Source organism: Macaca fascicularis, chromosome 2, assembly GCF_037993035.2.
Source record: "Macaca fascicularis isolate 582-1 chromosome 2, T2T-MFA8v1.1".
NCBI classification, from domain to species: Eukaryota; Metazoa; Chordata; class Mammalia; order Primates; family Cercopithecidae; genus Macaca; species Macaca fascicularis.
Window position 1 is genome coordinate 15,286,072 of NC_088376.1, and position 21,345 is coordinate 15,307,416.

General features: G+C 46.2%; 2 protein-coding genes across 3 annotated transcripts in view; both read left to right on the forward strand.

Moving 5' to 3' along the window:
• Nucleotides 1-15,975: 15,975 nt before the first annotated feature.
• TMPPE (transmembrane protein with metallophosphoesterase domain) lies at nt 15,976-21,137 on the forward strand. Its single transcript, XM_045387092.3, has 2 exons — nt 15,976-16,111; nt 18,826-21,137. The coding sequence occupies exon 2, from the start codon at nt 18,934-18,936 to the stop codon at nt 20,293-20,295; it is 1,362 nt and encodes a 453-aa protein (XP_045243027.2). The 5' UTR covers nt 15,976-16,111; nt 18,826-18,933; the 3' UTR covers nt 20,296-21,137.
• The window catches only part of GLB1 (galactosidase beta 1), a 110,684-nt gene continuing 105,314 nt past the window's right edge, over nt 15,976-21,345 (forward strand). The window contains exon 1 of one of the 2 annotated variants that reach the window (XM_045387090.2): nt 15,976-16,111. In XM_045387090.2, coding sequence (XP_045243025.2) covers nt 16,037-16,111 — 75 coding nt within the window. In that variant the 5' untranslated portion in view covers nt 15,976-16,036. Of the gene's footprint in view, nt 16,112-16,299; nt 16,404-21,345 lie in introns of those variants that run through there. The other variant, XM_045387091.2, reaches the window with a different exon arrangement.

Genomic DNA, 21,345 nt, shown 5'->3' on the forward strand with positions numbered 1-21,345 from the left:
CCTGGTGAGGCTAATGCTGCGGGCTCACGGGCTGCACTTTTAATAGCACTGCCCAACCTTAAATTTTAGTGAGAGAAAAAGACAGTGCAAAAATAAAATTAATAAGGACGTCAGTGGCACTTTGTAAATTGTATAGCTAGTCAGGTTGAAGATGTGCACACCTTGTGAATCTGCGACACCATTCTGTGGAATATGCTGGAGAAGCTTGCGCGTGTGCATCAAAAAATATGGATGGAATGTTAGTGGCAGCACTTTAAGAAAAAAATCTTTAAACTTTTTAATCTTGAAATAATTTACAAGAAAGTTGCAAAAATAGTACAAAAAGTTCCTGTATACCCTTCATCAAGATTCACAAGTTGCTAATGTTATACCACATTTCTATGTTTACATTTTTTTCTGACTCATTTGAGATAGGTTGCATATATCATGCCCACTGTCCCTTAGTCGTTTTATTTTGGTTTTTGTTTGTTTGTTTGTTTGTTTGTTTGTTTTTTGAGACGGAGTCTCGCCCTGTCATCCAGGCTGGAGTGCGGTTGCACCATCTCGGCTCTCTGCAACCTTTGCCTCCCGGGTTCAAGCAATTCTTCCTGCCTCAGCCTCCCAAGTAGCTAGGATCACAGGCACGTGCCACCACGCCTGGCTAATTTTTCTGTTTTTTACTAGAGATGAGGTTTTGCTGTGTTGGCCAGGCTGTTCCTGAACTCCTGACCTTCGGTGATCTACCTGCCTCGGCCTCCCAAAGTGCTGGGATTAAACAGGCGTGAGCCACCGTGCCCAACCCCTTAGTCTTTCAGTATGTATGTCCTTAGAATGAAACTACCAATCAAATTTAGGAAATTTAATACTGATAGAAGACTTTAATCATGTTCCATTTCCAGTTTTGTCAGCTGTTCCAATTGTGTCTTGCATAGCACTTTTTTCTCTTAGGATGCAGTCCATCCATGATCGCTGTCTATTTCATATCATCTAATCTAAACTGGTTCCTCGGCTTTTCTGGTCATGCCATTAGCATTTTTGAAAAATATAGGCCTAAACAGCAATGAAATACCACTACAAAATTCAAAACACTGACATCACATGCTGACAAGGATGTGGAGCAACAGGAACTCTCATTCGTTGATGGTGGCAATGCAAAATGGTACATACACTTTAGAAGACAGTTCGGCAGTTTCTTACAAAACTAGGCATACTCTACTCATACAATCCAGAAATTGCACTTCTTGTTATTTACCCAAATGGGTTAAAACTTATGCACACACCTGCAAATGGATGTTTGTAGCAACTTTATTCACAATTACCATAACTTGGAAGCAACCAAGATGTCCTTCAGTGGGTAAGTGGATACATAAACTGTGGTATATATACACAATGGAATTTTATTCCAAGCCAAAAAGAAATCAGCTATCAAGCCGTGAAAAGACATGGAGAAGTCTTAAATGCATGTTACTAGGTTGAAAGAAGCCAATCTGAAAAGGCTACATAGCCAAATGACATTCTGGAAAAGGCAAAACTATGGAGACAGTAAAAGGATCAGTGGTTGCTGAGGATAAAGGGAGGGATGAACAGGTGGAGGGCAGAGGATTCTTGGAGCAGTGAAGCTATTCTATTTGGTACTAGAATGGTGGATACATGCCATACATTTGTTAAAATCCATAATAAGTACAACACTAAGAGTGAGCCCTAATGTAAACTGTGGACTTTGGGTGATAACGATGTGTTGATGTAGGTTCATTGATTGTAACAAATGTACCATTCCAGTACAAGACATTGACAGTGGGGGAGCTTGCGCATGTTGTAGGGTCATGGAGTATATTTGAACTCTGTACTTTCCGCTCAGTTTCACTATGAATCTTAAACTACTCTAAAAAACAAATTCTGGTTGTTTTTTTTTTTGAGATGGAGTCTCGCACTGCCGCAGAGGCTGGAGTGCAATGGCACGATCTTAGCTCCCTGCAACCTCCACTTCTGGGGTTCAAGTGATTCTCCTGCCTCAGCCTCCTGAGTAGCTGAGATTACAGGTCAGTGCCACCACGCCAGGCTAATTTTTGTATTTTTAGTAGAGATAGGTTTCATCATTTTGGTCAGGCTGGACTCGAACTCCTGACCTCATGATCCGCCCGCCTCAGCCTCCTAAAGTGCTGGGATTATAGGCATGAGCCACAGCGCCTGGCCTTTATTTATTTATTTTTTTTAAAGAACACAGGCCAGTTAACTTTATAAAAGCTTCCTCATTTGAGGTTTTCCTGATGTTTCCTCATGACTAGATTCAGAGTAAGCTCTTTGGCTAGAATGCCATAGAAGCAATGTGCCATCTGGCTCAGGGTAAAATCTAAATAGCACAATGCCCACCCCTTGTCTGTGTTAATTTTGATCACTTTATTACGGTGATGTCTATTTTCCCTACTTCATTTGTTTTCTTTTGTAATTAACAAGTGTTTACAGTAAGGTGCTGCAACATTGTTCTTAGTGGCAGAAAGCAGAAATAACCTGTCCATACACAGAAGAGTAGATTTTAAAAAAAGAGAGTAAATGCATATAGAAGAATATATTACAGCAGGGAAAATGAAAGAATTAGAGCTACAAATAGTTCAATGTGGGGGCGGGGGGAACCATACAGAATGGTTCCATTTGCCTAAAGTTTTTTGTTGTTTTTTTTTTTTTTTTTGAGACAGAGTCTCACTCTGTCGCCCAGGCTGGGCTGCAGTGGCACCATCTTGGCTCATTGCAACCTCTGCCACCCAGGTTCAAGCGATTCTCCTGCCTCAGCCTCCCGAGTAGCTGGGATTACAGGCACCTGCCACTGCACCCAGCTAATTTTTGTAGTTTTTAGTAGAGAAGGGGTTTCACCATCTTGGCTAGGCTGGTCTTGAACTCCTGACCTTGTGATCCACCCACCTTGGCCTCCCAAAGTTCTGGGATTATAGGTGTGAGCCACCGTGCCTGGCCCTAAAGTTTTAAAATATGGAAAAGTACACAGTGTATTATTAAGGAGTGCAAATAATATAGTCCTACCTTATACAAACACACAGGGTAAAACTATATTGAAAAGAGGATGATAGGCCGGGTGAAACTCCCGTCTCTACTAAAAATACAAAAAATTAGCTGGGTGTGGAGGCACACACCTGTAATCCCAGCTACTGCGGAGGCTGAGGTAGGAGAATAGCTTGAACCCAGGAGACAGAGGTTGCAGTGAGCCAAGATTGTGACACTGCACTCCAGCCTGGGTGATAGAGTAAGACTGTCTCAAAAAAAAAAAAAAGAAAAGAAAAATCAAGAAAGAAAAGAAAAGCGGATGATAAATGGAAACTTAGGATAGTGGTTTCTTTCCAATAGGAGGAAGAACATGAAATGGCAGAGGGTCAGACGCAGGGGAGGGGTTGGGGAATAAATGGGAGAATGTTCATTGCAACGTTACTTTTTATGCCATACATATATTTTGTAAATATTATTTTATATATTTATATTTCATGTTTTTGTTTTTTAAAAAACAATTTTTGGAAAAAGAAAAGATTGCAGCAGTGATATGAAGAAAATTAAAAAGCTGAATGAGATGGGGTGGGGGAAGATTGTTTAAGGAGGGCATTTGGGAAGAGACGTGAAAGGGGAGGGCACCTGTGGAAAGAGCTGTGCTGGGAGATGGTGCACAATGTGTACCTGATCCTAGAACATCTTACCCTGGAAATCACCAGTGACCATCATTCCCAATAGCAAAGAGATACAATTTGGAATCATCTCACACAATTACTCAATTGAACAAGATGCTAAGCTCTGTCACAGCTTCTTCCTCTGTCTTGCCTTTGCCTTACCAACTCCTTTGAAAGGGCCTTTGCCCAGGGCTGTTGTTTCAGATTTGGGAGGCCGACGTGGGTAGATCACCTGAGAGGTCAGGAGTTTGAGACCAGCCTGGCCAACATTGTGAAACCCCTTCTCTACAAAAAATTAGCTGGGCAGGCACCTGTAACCCCAGCTACTTAGAAGGCTGAGGCAGGAGAATTGCTTGAACCCAGGAGGCAGAGGTTGCAGTGAGCCGAGATTGTGCCACTGCACTCCAGCCTGGGAGACAGATGAGACTCTGTCTCAAAAAGAAAAAAAAAAAGGCCGGGTGAGGTGGCCACACCTGTAATCCCAATCCCATCACTTTGGGAGGCCGAGGTGGGCGGATCACAAGGTCAGGAGATCGAGACCATCCTGGCTAACACAGTGAAACCCCGTCTCTATTGAAAATACAAAAAATTAGCCTGGCATGGTGACATGTGCCTGTAGTCCCAGCTACTCGGGAGGCTGAGGCAGGAGAATCGCTTGAACCCGAGAGGTGGAGGTTGCAGTGAGCCGAGCCCAGGCCACTGCACTCCAGCCTAGGCAACAGAGTGAGATACCGACTCAAAAAAAAAAAAAGTTTTAAATTCCTGCCTTCTCCATCTCCATGCCCCTTGGCAATCTCCACCAAGAGGAGCTTCTCCACCAAGAAGGAGAGTTGGTTTCTCCACCCTTTGGATGGGGTTTGGATATGTGATTTACTTTTGTCAATGAGACAGCAGAAAAGGTCCCAAATGTGCACTGGGACTTGCCTCTTTCATGGTACTGGGAGCCCTTCCTTGATATGCTTATACGTAGGCTAGCCTGCTGAAGGATGAGACATGTGACCCAATTGTCTTTCCATTGTTTCTGCCACTTCTCAATTGTATGCGTGAGGCCATCCTGGATCATTCCACACCAGGAGATTGACCAGCTGTCTGCAGAGACATGGGAAGTCCAGTAGAGCGAAAACCAGAAGAATCACTCAGCTAACCTACAGAATCATGAACTAAATGAACAATTGCTGGCTGGGCGCGGTGTCTCACGCCTGTAATCCCAGCACTTTGGGAGGCCGAGGTGGGCAGATCACCTGAGGTCAGGAGTTCGAGACCAGCCTAACTGACATGGAGAAACTCCATCTCTACTAAAAATGCAAAATTAGCTGGGCATGGTGGCACATGCCCAGCTACTCGGGAGGCTGAGGCAGGAGAATTGCTTGAACTCAGGAGGCGGAGGTTGTGGTGAGCCGAGATCGTGCCATTGCACTCCAGCCTGGGCAACAAGAGTGAAACTCATGTCTAAAAAAAAAAAAAAAAAAAAAAAAAAAGATTGCTATTGGCCTCTAAGTCTGGGAGGTAGTTTGTTACATAACACTAGCTAATAGATGCGTTGGCCAAAAGTTCAAGAAGGATAACTGTCCTTTCTTCTTATATTGCTCCTTCTCTTGTCCTTGAAGTCAGTTTGAGTCAACCTGGTGGGATTGATGGGGAGAGACTGTCGTATGTGCACTCTGGCCTCTGCTGAAACATCGTCGGGTCCTGGATGGTCACCATTGATAAGTCATTCCCCATCCCCTTTAGCCAAGGCCCCTCAGGTCCATCAGCTCTGTGCTACATCCAGACCACTCAACTTTGACAATGGAGTTTGGGGAATCTCAGGGAGCTGGTTGGGTCCCAGGCTACCTCCAAATATCACAAGCCAATGCATTGCTCCCACAGAAGATGGGGGGAAGGAGACATAAAGATTACAAGAGACTGAGAGAGGGCCACTGTGGAGAGAGCATAAAGCATAAAGAAAGGGAGTGTGGACCGGCAGAAGTCAGGTGGAATTGCCTTTGAGGAGCAAGGCTGTCGGTGGACAGGTGGAGGTGGAGGGAACAGTTGCTTTCCATTATAATTCCATAGAATTTTATTTTTAATGGAGTCTCACTCTGTTGCCCAGGCTGGGGTGCAGTAGTGCGATCTCAGCTCACTGCAACTTCCACCTGCCAGGTTCAAGCGATTCTCGTGCCTCAGCCTCCTGAGTAGCTGGGATTACAGGTGCACACCACTACGCCTGACTAATTTTTGTATTTTTTGTAAAGATGGAGTTTCACCATATTGGCCAGGCTGGTCTCGAACTCCTGACTTAAGGTGATCCACCCACCTCAGTCTCCCAAAGTGTTGGGATTACAGGTGTAAGCCACCATGCCTAGTCAATTCAACAGAATTTGTAAAAGGAAATGAAACCAGATATCTAGCGTGCTGCCTTCTGCTTGAGTGGCTGCTTAGCCTCATTAGAGCTTTGTCTAAGGGTGTCTCCTCACCAAAGAAGGCAGTATTCCCCCAGGTGACTTAAGTGACAAACTCTCTTTTATATCATGAATTTATTCATTCTTTCAATACACTGTTCAGCATCTACCTTATACCAGGTGCTGCACTTGGTGCTGAAATGCAAAGATGAAACAGACATTCTTCCTTGACTGTGTAGTAGAGGAAATACAATATTTATTTATTGTTTCATTTGTTACATAAACCTATAATAAGTTATATTCCAGATGCTATATTAAAGAAATAGTATCAACTTTTGCCTCAGAGAACTCAAAATTAGGAAATGACAGGTAAGTAAACCTTTAATTACCCTACTGATAGAGTTGGAATAGAGATGTGGACAAAGTACTTGTGGGGGCCCCAAAGAGGGATGGGTAATCTAGTCTGAAGGTGAGTCTGGAATGTCTTCTCCAAGAGGCCATGCTTGAATTCCTTTAAAGGGTATGAAAAGATAGAATAGAAGTTGACTGGAGATAAAAATGGAAAAGGAAGAAGATTGTTGGCAGAGGGCACAACATATGCAAAGGCTTATGGGAAAGAAAGTGTTGGGCCTGGAAGCCATAAAGCAGTATGGGAGACTCCTGAAGTGATTCCCACAAGAAATGTGAGGGCCTGAATTGAAGCACAGAACATAAAGACCCATAACACAGATAGAGAAAAAAAATAAATATCAAAAGTTAGGCTGAGCACAGTGACTCACGCCTGTAATCCCAGCATATTGGGTGGCCGAGGTAGGTGGATCACCTGAGGTCAGGAGTTCAAGACCAGCCTGGCCAACATGGTGAAACCCCATCTCTACTAAAATAAAAATTAGCTGGGCGTGGTGGCGGGTGCCTGTAATCCCAGCTACATGAGAAGCTGAGGCAGGAGAATTGTTTGAACCCAGGAGGCGGAGGTTGCAGTGAACTGAGATCACATCATTGCACTCCAGCAAGAGCGACAGAGCAAGACTCAATCTCAAAAAAATAAATAAATGTCAAAGTTACATGTATGTAGAACACTACGAGAATTTCTGGAAGGAAAGAACTCCTTTAGCTAGTGCAATCAGTGATTACTTCATTTTAAAAAAGGCATTAGATCTGGGGTTTGAATTGGGGATGACCTGTAAACCCATAATCCTAAAAACAAAATCTAACAGACTTCCCCAAAACCCTAGGCTGGAGAAAGCTCAAGAAGAGCATAGGCTGGAGAAAGCTCAAGAAGTGCATAGGCTGGAGAAAGCTCAAGAAGTGCATAGGTTGGAGAAAGCTCAAATAGTTCATCATGTTGAGCAAATGATTATCTCATCTTGAACTCTCTAGGAAACAGAGCCTGTGGCAAGAACTAAATGCTAATCTTGTATTTGGGAGGTACAGTGCACGACAGTGAGAATGAAAAGAAAGGGAAATGAGGCAGCAAAGGAGGAAAAGTAGTACCAGATAGTGAGTTACTGTGCAGACTAGTGCTTTATGCCAGCCTTAAAGGCATGGAGACAGTTTCTTGGCAGGTGCACCCACTATACCATGTGGAATGTCTATGGTCAGAGAAACCACACCTTGAAATACTTCAGCAGAGGGAGGAAGGGAGAGGAAATTTATTTACTGGCTCGCCTCTGGTCTTCCATTGCACTGGGCTTCTCCATGTGGGAGTTAACTTACCTGCCCTTGGGGGTAGCACCACCTAGCTAGCCTCTTTGGCAGCCACTTGGGAAGCATGGTGCCTCATTCCAGTGAGTCCAGAAGTGTCTGGAGGAGCCAGAGACTCCAGATGGTTGACTTTGGGTGGCAGATGTGCTGCAGCAGTAGCTATGGTAGAGGGGCAGCTAAGAGTTCAGCAGAAAGGTGACTAGAGAATCTGGGCATCATATAGTATGTCGTATACAGCAATCATGGAGGTTCGACCAAATTACCACTGAGACTCTCTGACCCAGAAGTTGCAAATTTCAATTTATTCTGCCTTGGGGCCTACTGCAGTTCATGTCAAAACAAAAGGCAAACCAAAGCTAGGTGTGAGACCTGTAATCTCAGTGTTTTGGGAGGCTAAGGTGAGAGGATTGCTTGAGGCCAAGAGCTCAAGACCAGCCTGGGCAACATAGCAAGACCCTATCTCTAAAAATAAAACAAAAATTAAAAAAATTTAAAAAGTGCATATCTGTAGTCCTAGCTACTCAGGAGTATATCTTGTGCCCAGGAGTTCAAGGCTGCAGTGATCTATCATTGCCCTTCAGCCTGAGCAACAGAGTGAGACCCTGTCCCAAAAAAATAAAATAAAATAAAGTGAATCAGATGGAGAGGGCCGCCAACTGGAGAGACATATTCTGCCTAAGGAACGTCCCAACGCGTATCTCTGGAGTACTGTTACCTCATGGGATCTTGGGCCTGGTGTGGCCAGACCTTCTGATCTTCTAAGAGAAACTGGAAATCCAGATTATGTAAATTCCCCAATTAAATGTTGACAACTACAGTAATTAAATACAATCAAAAACACTGGTGGATCAACATGGACAGTGTCAAATCAAATAGCTTTTCTGGCCACATCTAGTTTTAACCTTCAATCTAGCTAGAAAACTACTATGATCATTCAGAGAAGGAGGGAGCCACAAATGCAGGCATGGCTACAAAAACAAAGAGGTGGGCTAGCTCCGGGGGTCCAGGTGAAGAAGAAATGACAGGCTTTGGTGGTAGAGTAGATATGAGACAGGGGGAAAAGAGAAACAGAATAAAGAAATAGGCTGGGTGCAGTGGCTCATGCCTATAATCCCAGCACTTTGGGAGGCTGAAATGGGTGGATCACCTGAGGTCAGGAGTTCGAGACCAGCCTGGTCAACTTGGTAAAACCCCGTCTCTACTAAAAATACAAAAATTAGCCAGGCGTAGTGGTGTGCACCTGTGATCCTAGCTACTCAGGAGGCTGAGGCACGGGAATCGCTTGAACCTAGGAGGTAGAGGTTGCAGTGAGCTGAGATCACACTGCTGCACTCAGTCTGGGCAACAGAATGAGACTCCATCTCGAAAAAGAAAGAAAGAAAAAACAAACCCTGCAAAGATGCATCTGAGAGACTCTGGGGAGCAGATGTCCATGGCAGATAGGAAGGTGACAGAAAGAAGACAGGAGAAAAGAATGTTTGAAGCAACATCATTTTTTTTCTTAGGGCAGGCCTCACTTGAGGCATTTTATGTTTTCAGATATCTCAGACTCCTAGAGGGTAACCATAGGGACAAAGCCATCTCAAAACCCGTGACTACCATAAGGCATAGTCCTGTACCTGATCACAACTATCAACTTTTATTGGGAACTGTGGGGAAACTGTTGGCTGATGATTTCATAATTTTATTTTTTTATTGTTTCATAACCACACCCATCAAATTGGTTGCACGACTTAACCCCAGGACAAGTTAGGTTTCAGGACTTTTTGCATCAGAAAACTCAAAGACATGTGAGGAGGCTAAGGAATTGCTGCACAGCAGAATTGCTCACATTTGTAGGCCAGAGACCTTGTTATTTTCAGCATTTAAAATAACTTCTAATTTTGACATAAGAATTATTGTATGCCGTTTACCTACTTCATCAATTGTTAACATTTTGCTTTATTTGCTCTATCACTTGGTCTCCCACCATTTTCATGTAATGTACATGTGTATTATGTGTAATATATAATCATAAGTATGAAAGTATAAACATATTATTATGGTTATATGAGAATAAGAGGTAGACATTATGCTCCTTTTTTCAAGATGGGGTCTTGCTATGTTGCCCAGGCTAAAGCACAGCAGCTATTCACAGGCTCAGTCCCACTACTGATCAGCACGGGAGTTTTGACCTTCTTGGTTTCCAACCTGGGCCAATTCACCCCTCTTTAGGCAACCTAGTGGTCCCCTGTTCCCAGGAGGTCACCATATTTATGCCAAACTTAGTGTAGACACCCGATCAGCATAGCGTAATACAGCCCAGAACTCCTGGACTCAAGCAATCCTCCTGCCTCAGCCTCCTGAGTAGCTGGGAGTACAGGCGTGCAACACCACACCTGGCAACATAATGCTCCTTTACTCCTACATAATTCTGGGTGTATTTCCAAAGAACATGGCCACAATATCACTTATCAAAAATAGAAAACTTAATATTGACACAATATTATTTTCTCATCTATAGTCTATATTCAACGTTTGTTAATTTTCCCAATAATGCTCTTACCACTTTTTTTTTTTCCTGGTTTAAGATCCAGTCTAGGACAACGTATCACATTTATTTTTCATGTCTTTCTAATGGAGATCTTGTTTGTTTTTCTTGCCTTTAATGTGTGTAATTTAATACTCTCTTAAAACCTACTCCAAATTATAATCACTTTAATGGCATTTAAAAAATATTAGAAATATAAAATTAGGCCAGGTGCCATGGCTGTCACCTGTAATCTCAACACTTTGAGAGGCTGAAGTGGGCAGATTGCTTTAGCCCAGGAGTTTAAGACCAGCCTGGATGATATGGGGCAACCCCATCTCTACAAAAAAAAAAAAAAGAAAAATTTGTCAGGCATGGTGGCCTGTGCCTGTAGTCTCAACTACTCAGGAGGCTGAGGTGGGAGAATCACCTGAGCCCAGGAGGTCAAGGCTGCAGTGAGCCATGATCATGCCACTGCACTCCAGCCTGGGCAACAGAGTGATACAAGAAAGAAAAAAAAAAAGAGGGGGTGGGGAGAGAGAGAAAGAGGAAAGAGAGAGAGAGAAAGAAAGAAAAAAGAAAGAAAGACAGGGAGAAGAGAGAGAGAAAGAGAAAAAAGGAAGAAAGAAAGACAGAGAAAGAGAGAAAAAGAAAGAAAGAGAAAGAAAGAAAAAGAAAGAAAAGAAAGGAAAAGAAAAGAGAAAGAGGGAGGGAAGGAAGGGAGAGAGGGAGGGAGGTTAGATAACATTTTTTACTGAAATGCAGGTCAGAGTTGACACTGGAAATGAAAATTTGCTGAGTAGGAAAACTCCATAAGGGAAAATAGATCAAAGAAATTGAGTTTGATTCTTAACTTGTGTGTAGAGCCCTGTTAGGACAGAAAAACAAAGTTTTCCTATGTTTTGGGGCCACACGTTTTTCTCCCTCTCATTGTTCTTATGCTACTGACGAGGCCTCTGTGCTTCTCAAACTATCTTTGGTAAAGGATCAGTTCTGTTTTTTTTTTTGGTTTTTTTTTTTTTTTGGTTTTTTTTTTTTTTTTGAGATGGAGTCACACTCTGTCACCCAGGCTGGAGTGCAGTGGCGCCATCTCAGCTCACTGCAACCTCCGCCTCCTGGGTTCACACCATTCTCCTGCCTCAGCCTCCCAAGTAGCTGGGACTACAGGTGCCCACCACCACGCCCGGCTAATTTTTTGTATTTTTAGTAGAGACGGGGTTTCACCATGTTAGTCAAGATGGTCTCAATCTCCTGACCTCGCGATCCACCTGCCTCAGCCTCCCAAAGTGCTGGGATCACAGGCGTGAGCCACCGCACCCGGCCTTGTTTTTGTTGTTGTTGTTGTTTTGTTTTCTAAATTATTAGTGCTCTTTCCTGTCTATCAAGGATTGATCCTTTCCAAAAAATTCAATAAAAATAAATTATTAGAAAAATAGGCCGGGTGAGGTGGTTCATGCCTGTAGTCCTAGCATTTTGGAAGACTGAGGGGGGGCGGACTGCCTGAGCTCAGGAGCTCAAGACCAGCCTGGGCAACATGGTGAAACCCCATCTCTATTAAAATACAAACAAATCAGCCTGGCATGGTGGTGTGCACCTGTAGTCCCAGCTACTCAGGAGGCTGAGGTTTAATTGCGTGAACCCAGGAGGTGGAGGTTGCAGTGAGCCAAGATCATGTCACTGTGCTCCAGTCTGGGCAACAAAGTGAAACTCTGTCTCAAAAACAAACAAGCAAACAGAAACTACTAGAGGCCAGGCGCGGTGGCTCATGCCTCTAATCCCAGCACTTTGGGAGGCCGAGGCAGGCAGATCACCTGAGGTCGGGAGTTTGAGACCAGCCTGACCAACATGGAGAAACCCTATCTCTACTAAAAATATAAAATTAGCCAGGCGTGGTGGCGCACGCCTGTAATCCCAGTTACTCGGTAGGCTGAGGCAGGAGAATCGCTTGAACCTAAGAGGCGGAGGTTGTGGTGAGCCGAGACCGCGCCATTGCACTCCAGCTTGGGCAACAAAAGCGAAACTCTGTCTAAAAAAAAAAAAAAAACTAGAACAATGAAATAAAAATAGATGTATAATAATTTTCTTCATTATTAGATTCAACAGATATACTTACTTTCTTAAACTGCTCCACGTTTCTAAGTGCCTAGGCTGAATTTCTGTACTTATTGCACAGCACTGGTCTGAGGATCAGACTTTGAGAAGTACTGGTCTATATTAGAGCATGTACCACATTTACAGATGAGTTCCTGCAGGGTGACAGCCTTCTCATGGTCCCTTCATATTCTCTAGTATGCAGGGACTTTGCATCCAGCACACTCTGTGCATTTAAACGGGAACTAAACAGTACACTATGGGCAGAAGCATAGCCTGGTGAAAATAACTCAGACCCTAACATCAGGCAATGTAACTTTAGAGACTCGACTACTTCCCAACTCTGTGGCTACTGGCAAGTCATTTAACTCCTCTGGGTCTCAGCTTTCTCATCTGTGAAATGCGGATAATAGCATGTAGCTCGGATTGGGAGCAATAGTGACACATACTGGTAAAGCATTCAGCACGACGACGGCTATTACTACTATTGCTATTTCAACTACAATACATAGTCAAGTACTAAAAATCTCAGAAACAAACTACAATCTATATTCCTTTGGCAAGCTTATACTGTAAAGGGCTAGAACATAAATATATTCAGTTTTGTAGGTCCTAAGGTCTGTGTTGCAATGACTCCATTCTGTCGATGTAGCGTGAAAGCAGCCATATGCAATATGCAGAGGATTGCAGGTGGCTGTGTTCTAAGAAAACAATTTACGTGTAATCTTGGCACTTTGGGAGCCAAAGTGGGCAGACTGCTTGAGGCCAGGAGTTCAAGACCAACTCTGGCAACAAGGCAAGATCTCATCTTTAGGAAAAAAAAAACATTATTCAGGCATGGTGACACTCGCCTGTAGTCCCAGCTACTCAGCTACTCAAGAGGCCGACATGGGAGGACTGCTTGAACCCAGGAGTTCGAGGCTGCTGTGAGCTATGATCGCACCACTGCACTCCAGCCTGGGTGACAGAGCAAGACTGTGTCTCAAAAAAACGAAAAACATAAAAACAAAAACCAACCCCACAAAACTTTATTTATGGACAATGACACAGGAAACTTACATCATTTTCAAATGTCATAAAATATTATTCTTTTGATTTTTTTTCATTCATTTAAAAATGTAAAAACTATTTTTAGCTGGCAGGCCATAGAAAAACTGGCAGCAAATTGTGCAGATTCTTAATAAAAATAATTTTAAAAAAGAAAAAAACAGGCAACAGGCCAGATTTGATCCTCTGCCCTTAGTTTGCCAACTCCTGCTCTAAACCCTTTCGACCTCAATTTAGTGAAAAATACCTATTGCATATGATAACCTTGAGTGTACAGAGTAGGAAAGAAGGTAGAAAAAGTAGAATCTGCCTTGTGGTAAGGATTTTTGTTTTGTTTTGTTTTTAAACTTCATTTGCAATAATTTCAGGCTTAGAAACAAAAAGTTGAAAAAAAGTTAAAAGAACTCCTTCATTGATTTTCCAAATGTTAACATTTTACCACATTTGCTTTTCTTTCTCAGGTTCTTTTCATGCCTGGAATACCATTTCTCTCCTCTCTCTACATTTTTTTTTTGTGTGTGTGTGTGTGTGAACTGTTTGAGAATCAGTTGCAAAGATGATGCCCTTTTGTTTCCTAAAAAACAAGGATGTTCTTTTATATAACCATTACCAAAATTACCATTACCATTACCCAAATCAATACACCAATACAAAACTATTATTTCATATTTAGATCGTGTAACATCAAAATCAGAAAGTTAACATTGATGCGGCCGGGCACAGTGGCTCATGCCTGTAATCCCAGCACTTTGGGAGGCCGAGGTGGGCAAATCACTTGAGGTCAGGAGTTCGAGACCAGCCTGGCCAACATGGTGAAACCCCATCTCTACTAAAAATACAAAGATTAGCCGGGCCTAATGGTGGGTTCCTGTAATCCCAGCTACTTGGGAGGCTGAGGCGGGAGAATCACTTGAACCTGGGAGGCGGAGGTTGCAGTGAGCCGAGATTGTGCGACTGCACTCCAGCCTGGGTGACAGAGTGAGACTCTGTCCTCCCACCCCCAAAAAAGGAAATGAACATTGATGCATGGTACTAATCTAGCCTACAAGTCTAATTGTGATTTCAGCAACTGTCCCACTAACATCCTGTATATGCCAAGCTGCTTATCGTCATCATCGCTAGTAATTTCCCCAATTATCCAGTGAATTTGATATTATTATCCCTGTTTTACCAACAAAGAAACTAAGCTCAGAGAGGTTAATTTGCCCACAGTCACACAGATCGTAAGTGGCAGAGATGGAATTCCAACTCAAGTGTACTGCCACCAGAGCCCTTGTTCTTTAATACTGAACTAGAATTGCAGAGCTTGGAAAGGACTTCACAGTGCAAGCACACGGAATTGGTACTCCAGACACGAAAAGAAGCCAGGCACGGAGGCTCATGTCTGTAATTCCAGCATTTTGGGAGGTGCAGGCAGGCAGATTGCTTGATTCCAGAAATTCAAGACCTGCCTGGGTAACGTGGTGAGACCCTGCCTCTACAAAAAATACAAAAATTAGCCGGGTGTGGTGGTGCGCGCCTGTAGTTCCAGCCACTTGGTAGGCTGAGACGGGAGAATTGCTTGAGCCCAGGAGGCCAAAGCTGCAGTAAGCCGTGTTCGCGCCACTGCACTCCAGCCTGGGAGGCAGAGTGAGAACCTGTCCCAAAAAAACAAAATCAAAACCAAAAAAAAACCCCCAAACCAAAAAACAAAAACCTGAGGAAGAAAAGCCAGTGACTGATACTTTCTTAATCTCTCAAGGAAATGTCCGGTAGGAAAGGAGAAAGGAGTGAACAAATAGAATTTTTGGCTACTTTGTTATACAATGTAAAAGGCTTTTTTGGAACACCAAGGCACAAACTAAGGTTATTATTATTATTTTTTTAACTTTTTTTTTGAGACGGAATTTCACTCTTGTTGCCCAGGCTGGAGCGCAATGGCTTGATCTGGGCTCACCACAACCTCCGCCTCCTGGGTTCAAGTGATTCTCCTGTCTCAGACTCCCCAGTAGACGGGATTACAGGCGCATGCCACCACGCCCGGCTAATTTTTGTATTTTTAGTAGAGATGGGGTTTCATCATATTGGTCAGGCTGGTCTGGAACTCCTGACCTCAGGCGATCCGCCCGCCTCGACCTCCCAAGTGCTGGGATTACAGGCGTGAGCAGAATTTTCATTCTAACAAGTTCCAGGTGAGTTGATACAGTGGCTCCAGGGACCGACCACATTTTGCTAACCCCTAGTTTAGAATTATTCAAAGAGCCCGTATATGATACGCGGACTTGATCTAGGGCGTTTAGGTTTAGTAATTAACAATTTCCCTCTTCTGCTCTCTCAAGGAAGCCAGAAAACAGGGAGACCATGATTCATGTCCAATCTCCGAGGCGCGTTATCAAGCTGCTGAAAGCAGGGCCTCCCGATTGCCGTTACAAAGGGTCCCCTCCCAGGCAAGACGCCTGCAAAACCCAGATAGTACTATCCTGGAGTCACGCGGCCGCGCGCAGCCTCCTAGCCGCCCCCACCCGCCCGGCTCGGCCACAGCGGGGCGGAGCGCGGGGCTGAGCAGGCGCGAGGGCTGGCTGCTGGGCGGACGAGGGGCGGTGCCAGGCCGCGGGTCCTTAGTCAAGTGACGCGGAGCGGCCGGCCTGGGCGCCGACTGCAGAGCCGGGAGGCTGGTGGTCATGCCGGGGTTCCTGGTTCGCATCCTCCCTCTGCTGCTGCCTCTGCTGCTTCTGGGCCCTACGCGCGGCTTGCGGGTAAGTCTGCGGGACTCGGGTACGGGGAGGCATTGCTAGGGGACAGGCTGGCGGGGAACCGGACTTGGGCCGCAGCCACCCGGGGTCCCGCAGGGCGGAGAGCCTGAGCCCCGAAGTGCCCCCCAGCAGGCAGGCGGCCGGCGGAACGCAGGCAGTGGACCGGCCTTCCCGTCGGGGGCGGGCCGGGCGGGGCGCGCGTCCTTCCAGGCAGCTCGGTCGCTTGTGCGTTCCGCTCCGGCTGCCCTCTGCGCTTGGACTCACTTCCCTATCTGTAACGAGGTGGTGAGACGAGGTGCGCCTAAAGATTTCCTTAGTTGGCTTTCCGGGAGGGGATTCCAAGTTGCGCGGGTTAGAGGGTGCCTCGGGTTCTGGTTTGGGGCGCCCTTGCTTTCCCAGTCCGTGCTCTGCGGAGCGCTCCGGAAGGAGAAAAATGGGGTCAGGAGAGGCCCCTGCTGTGGGAGCACTGGGTTATTTTCCCTCTGGGTGCTCGCCCTCTTCGTGCATCTTGTTGCCTTCTCACCACTCCCCGTCGCCTGCCCTTTGGCTCCGGTTTTTCTTCGTATTTGTGGGACCCTTTTCCTTCGGCGTTTGGGGGTCCAGGTTGCGTGGGGGAATAGGCAGGCTGCCGGGGGGATCCCAGCATTGATGGGGGGAGGTCTGGCGAGGCGAATAGGTGAGGTGCGGGGCGTGCACGTTTGGTGGGAGAGTAAGGGCAGCTTCACTCGCTTCGTCCGAGCTGAGGCGACGGGCTTAGGGGGTTCCTAAGCGCTGCCTGGGGAGGTTTGCATCAGACCTGCGGAAAGGAGAGTGGATAGTTGCAAGCTGCTCCTCTGCACGTTCCGCGGACCAACTTTGGTTCCTTCAGGGTGTAGGTGGGCCGAGCCTGCAGCACGCTTTAAGTAAGAGCTGGTGGCATTTGACACCGTGGACTTGTAAGTTACACCCTTTAATAGGGCTTTCAATAACGCGCCTAGTGCAGAGAAAAGTGGTACATTTATCTGCAACCAAGATTGAACATCTTAAGTATTTGGAAAACAGCTGCTGAAAATGTTTTCATTTTGGGAAAAAGTCAGCACAGATTATTTACTTTTCCCTCTTCACCCCGTCTGTGGTTCCCCTACCCCAGTTATGTAGACAGAGTTCTTGTCCACAAGGCCCGTAGGACCTTAGGAGTCAGAGCTAGCCAGCTGTGAGAACCACTGGGGAAGGTGGAAGTGGGGCACAGTTCAGGAGAACAGTGGCAGGGTAAGGGGCTGGGGGAAAGGCAGATTTTAACCAGTATCTGGGAGTGGGGGTAGAGAGAGAGAGAAGGATTTATGAACCAGGAGCAGGTGGACAGGGTCAGTCTGTCTGATGTAAGCTTATCAGTCTAGTGCAGCATCAGTGGGTCAGGGTGGATGCCCTGTGGCTACCATACCTGAGGCCCACACAGGGAGGCTGGCATCACCCCAGGAATTCTAATGTCAGGTGCCTAGGTGTCCCTCTTGGGCTCCTGTGCCCACAGCTGAAGAAAGATACTAGCAGTCTAGCTTTTCATTATCTCCTTGTTTACATTTCTTTACAGTCCAAGACATTCTCCTGCCTCAGCCTCCCAAGTAGCTGGGACTACAGGTGCCTGCCACCACACCCAACTAATTTTTTTTTTTTTTTTTTTTTGTATTTTTAGTAGAGACAGGGTTTCACTGTGTTAGCCAGGATGGTCTTGATCTCCTGGCCTCGTGACCCAGCGGTTCTCAAATTTTAACTAAATTTTAGCTGTCCTAGAAATTAAGAGAATATTTTCTTCCTTTTTTTTTTTTTTTTTTTTTTTTGAGACAGAGCCTCACTCTTTCGCTGAGGCTGGAGTGCAGTGGCATGATCTTGGCTCAGTGCAACTTCCACCTCCCAGGTTCAAGTGGTTCTCCTGCCTCAGCCTCCCGAGTAGCTGGGATTACATGTGCCCGCCACCATGCCTGGCTAATTTTTGAATTCTTAGTAGAAACAGGGTTTTACCATGTTGGCCAGGCTAGTCTTGAACTCTTGACCTCAGGTAATCTGTCTGCCTCGGTCTCCCAAAGTGCTGGGATTATAGGCGTGAGCCACTGTGCCCAGCCCTAGAGAATATTTTAAACTATTTGTTAAGAAATAATACATCATTATACATTAATAAACTATATATATTTGAAAAACAATAGTATTTCTCCCCAAATTTTAGGGTGAAGAGTTGCACTGTTTTACATTTCTGCAAATCTCTTTCAATGTCTCTTAATAGAAGACAGTCAAATTTTCATGTTTATTTCTGCATGAAATCTGTTGCCATATCACATGTCACATAGCCTCTGGAAAATTCCACCCTCAGGACAGAGTGAGAATGGAAAAGGCAGTAATGGCTTGGAATTATAATAAAAATAGTTTTGACTAATTGGACCCCTGAAGGGCTCTCTCCAGACCGCACTTTGAATACCGCTGATTTGGAACATTCTTATAAAACAAGTGCATGCTCACTGTAGAGAAACTTTAAACGTATAGAAAATGTGGTAAGAAAATGAAAACTGCCCATCATGTCACAATGCTGTGAGTTTCTTTTTGAATCATAAAGTATAGCTAGCAACTCACTGGTATTTGAGTGGCTTGGATTCAAGGTGGGTTGGGCAGACGTAAGTGGCCTTTGAGTTTTGAATGGGTACAAGGATGCTCTAATATCCCACAAAGCTGATGCTGGTTCCTGGTTGCAGGCGGAGTTGACCTGGAAACCTCTCCTTGGCCACTGTCCTTTCTAAAGAACTCATTTCCAGAGTCCACCAGCACAGAACTGGTGGGGGAGCCTCCTAGGAGCAGAGAAAATGGCCATCTTCAGGCAGCTGTCCCTAGGCGCGAAGGCCACCCTGGCTGCCGTCACTGTCTTCGTGTCCATGATCGCCTCCCGCTCATATCTGGCAGACAGCCTTGAGCTCAGGGCCTGGCGTTGGCTGCTTCGCTTGCAGCTTGCCCTGTTTGTCAACTCGCTCTTGCTCATTGGCTCCCTCTACATTTGGCGCAGCACAGTTAGCAACCTCTGCCACTCCCCAGCTGCGGAGTCGACCTGTTTTCAGCTTTGGAAGGTGGTGGTTCTGGCATTTCTGGCCCTGGCCCATTCCAGTTTCTTCACCATGTTTTTTTTAGTGGCCGAGGAGCCCTATCTCTTTTCCTTGGCAGCCTACTCCTGCCTGGGTGCTTACATCATCATGCTCTTCTTCCTCTGCATCCTCAGCGGCATGGAGCAGGCCTACCAGCTCTTGGCCTGGCGCAGTGGTAGGGTCGTGGGCAGCCTTGACAAGACAAGGAAGCTGGTGCTCAGGCCTGCCCTGGCAGTGGGAGTGACTGCTGTGCTCAGCGTGGCCGGGATTCTGAATGCTGCGCAGCCCCCGGCTGTGAAAACTGTGGAGGTGCCCATCCATCAGCTGCCCGCCTCAATGAACAACCTCAAGATCGTGCTCCTCTCAGACATTCACTTGGGCCCCACAGTGGGCAGGACCAAGATGGAGATGTTTGTGGGGATGGTGAATGTGCTGGAACCAGACGTCACCGTGATCGTGGGTGACCTCTCCGACTCGGAAGCCTCGGTCCTGCGGACGGCTGTCGCTCCTCTGGGCCAGCTTCATTCACGTCTCGGTGCCTACTTCGTCACAGGCAATCATGAGTACTACACGTCAGATGTCAGCAACTGGTTTGCACTTCTGGAATCCCTGCATGTCCAGCCTCTTCATAATGAGAACGTGAAGATTTCCGCCACACGGGCCCAACGTGGTGGTGGTGGCAGTGGCGGTGGGAGTGAGGATGAAGACTGGATCTGCTTGGCTGGGGTGGACGATATTGAAGCAGACATCCTGCACTACTCTGGCCATGGCATGGATCTTGACAAGGCCCTGGAGGGCTGCAGCCCAGACCATACAATCATCTTGCTAGCTCACCAGCCCCTGGCTGCCAAGAGAGCTCTCCAGGCTCGGCCAGATATTAACCTGATCCTTTCTGGGCACACACATGCTGGGCAGATCTTCCCCTTGAACGTAGCAGCCTATCTCCTGAATCCCTTCTTTGCTGGTCTCTACCAAGTGGCCCAGGCTACATTCGTATATGTCAGCCCGGGCACAGCCTACTACGGGATACCCATGAGGTTGGGTAGCAGGGCGGAGATCACAGAGCTCATCCTGCAGCGGTCTCCCTGAACCGGCCCTGCCCTGTGCACCTCTGCCCTGCCCTTGCCCTCAACCCTCCATCCTGCTTCAGAGTGGTTTGCCTGCTTTTCCCCTCCAGCCTGGCCCACCCAGCCTTGCCTACACACCCTTGGTCACAAGCCTGATTCAAACAGTGACTCCTGGTGGGGCTGCCTGGCATGTTCAGGCTGGTTTAACCGTTTCCTTGGCCGGTTGCTTTTTTTGATGCACTTGTGAGATCACTAAGGTCACATATATGAGCACTCCCCTCTATTTTCCAGGTGGTGTGGAGTGGGGACCTTCTCCTGCAGAGCTCCCAGGGATGAACCTCCCCTTGGGGTTGCTAGAAAGGAATACCTCTAGAAGGTGGGGCCGAGGAGGAGCAGGAGCATTTTTCTCTTGGTGTTTTAAAACTGTCTTTAGGACTTAATTGGTTTCCAGAATCATTGATCCAGAGCCGTTCTGGGGAAGGGGCAGTGTTGCCAGGTAATTTGGGAGAACAGGCAAGATGGAAGGGCCCCTTGGCTGCTAGAGAAGAATATTTTCTTTTCCTCTGCTTCTATCAGGATCACCTCTATTGAGGGCATCAGCAAAATCTACTGGAATGCAAAGCTCCTCCTGTTCCAGGCCTTGAGGGATGCTATTTAACTGTCTGTGCTCCTGGGCCTTTGGGGGCAAGGTCGGGGGAGAAGAACGATGGGCGCCGTGGTCGGTGATGGTGGGAACGTGGCTGCTTAGGAATTCGGAAGGCTTTGCCTCCCTTGCCTCATTTTATACAACCCTTTGGGGAGCTAATTGGGGACAGGCTGCTTTTCCCTATTTGGAGATGAGGAAACCAAGGCAAAGAGAGATAGGGCACAGGCAATATGACAAGATGTGTAGGAGATTTGGGGCTAGAAACCAGGTCTTTTACCTCCCAGTAAAAGCGGTGCTTTTCCACCATGTGTTGATGAAGTAGCTGCATCTGTTGCAGGTGGTCTGTTGCAGGTGAGCGCGGGATTCAAATGCAGTTCACCAATTCACAGTGCAGAGAGAATGAACAAGGGCCTAGGACCCCATGCT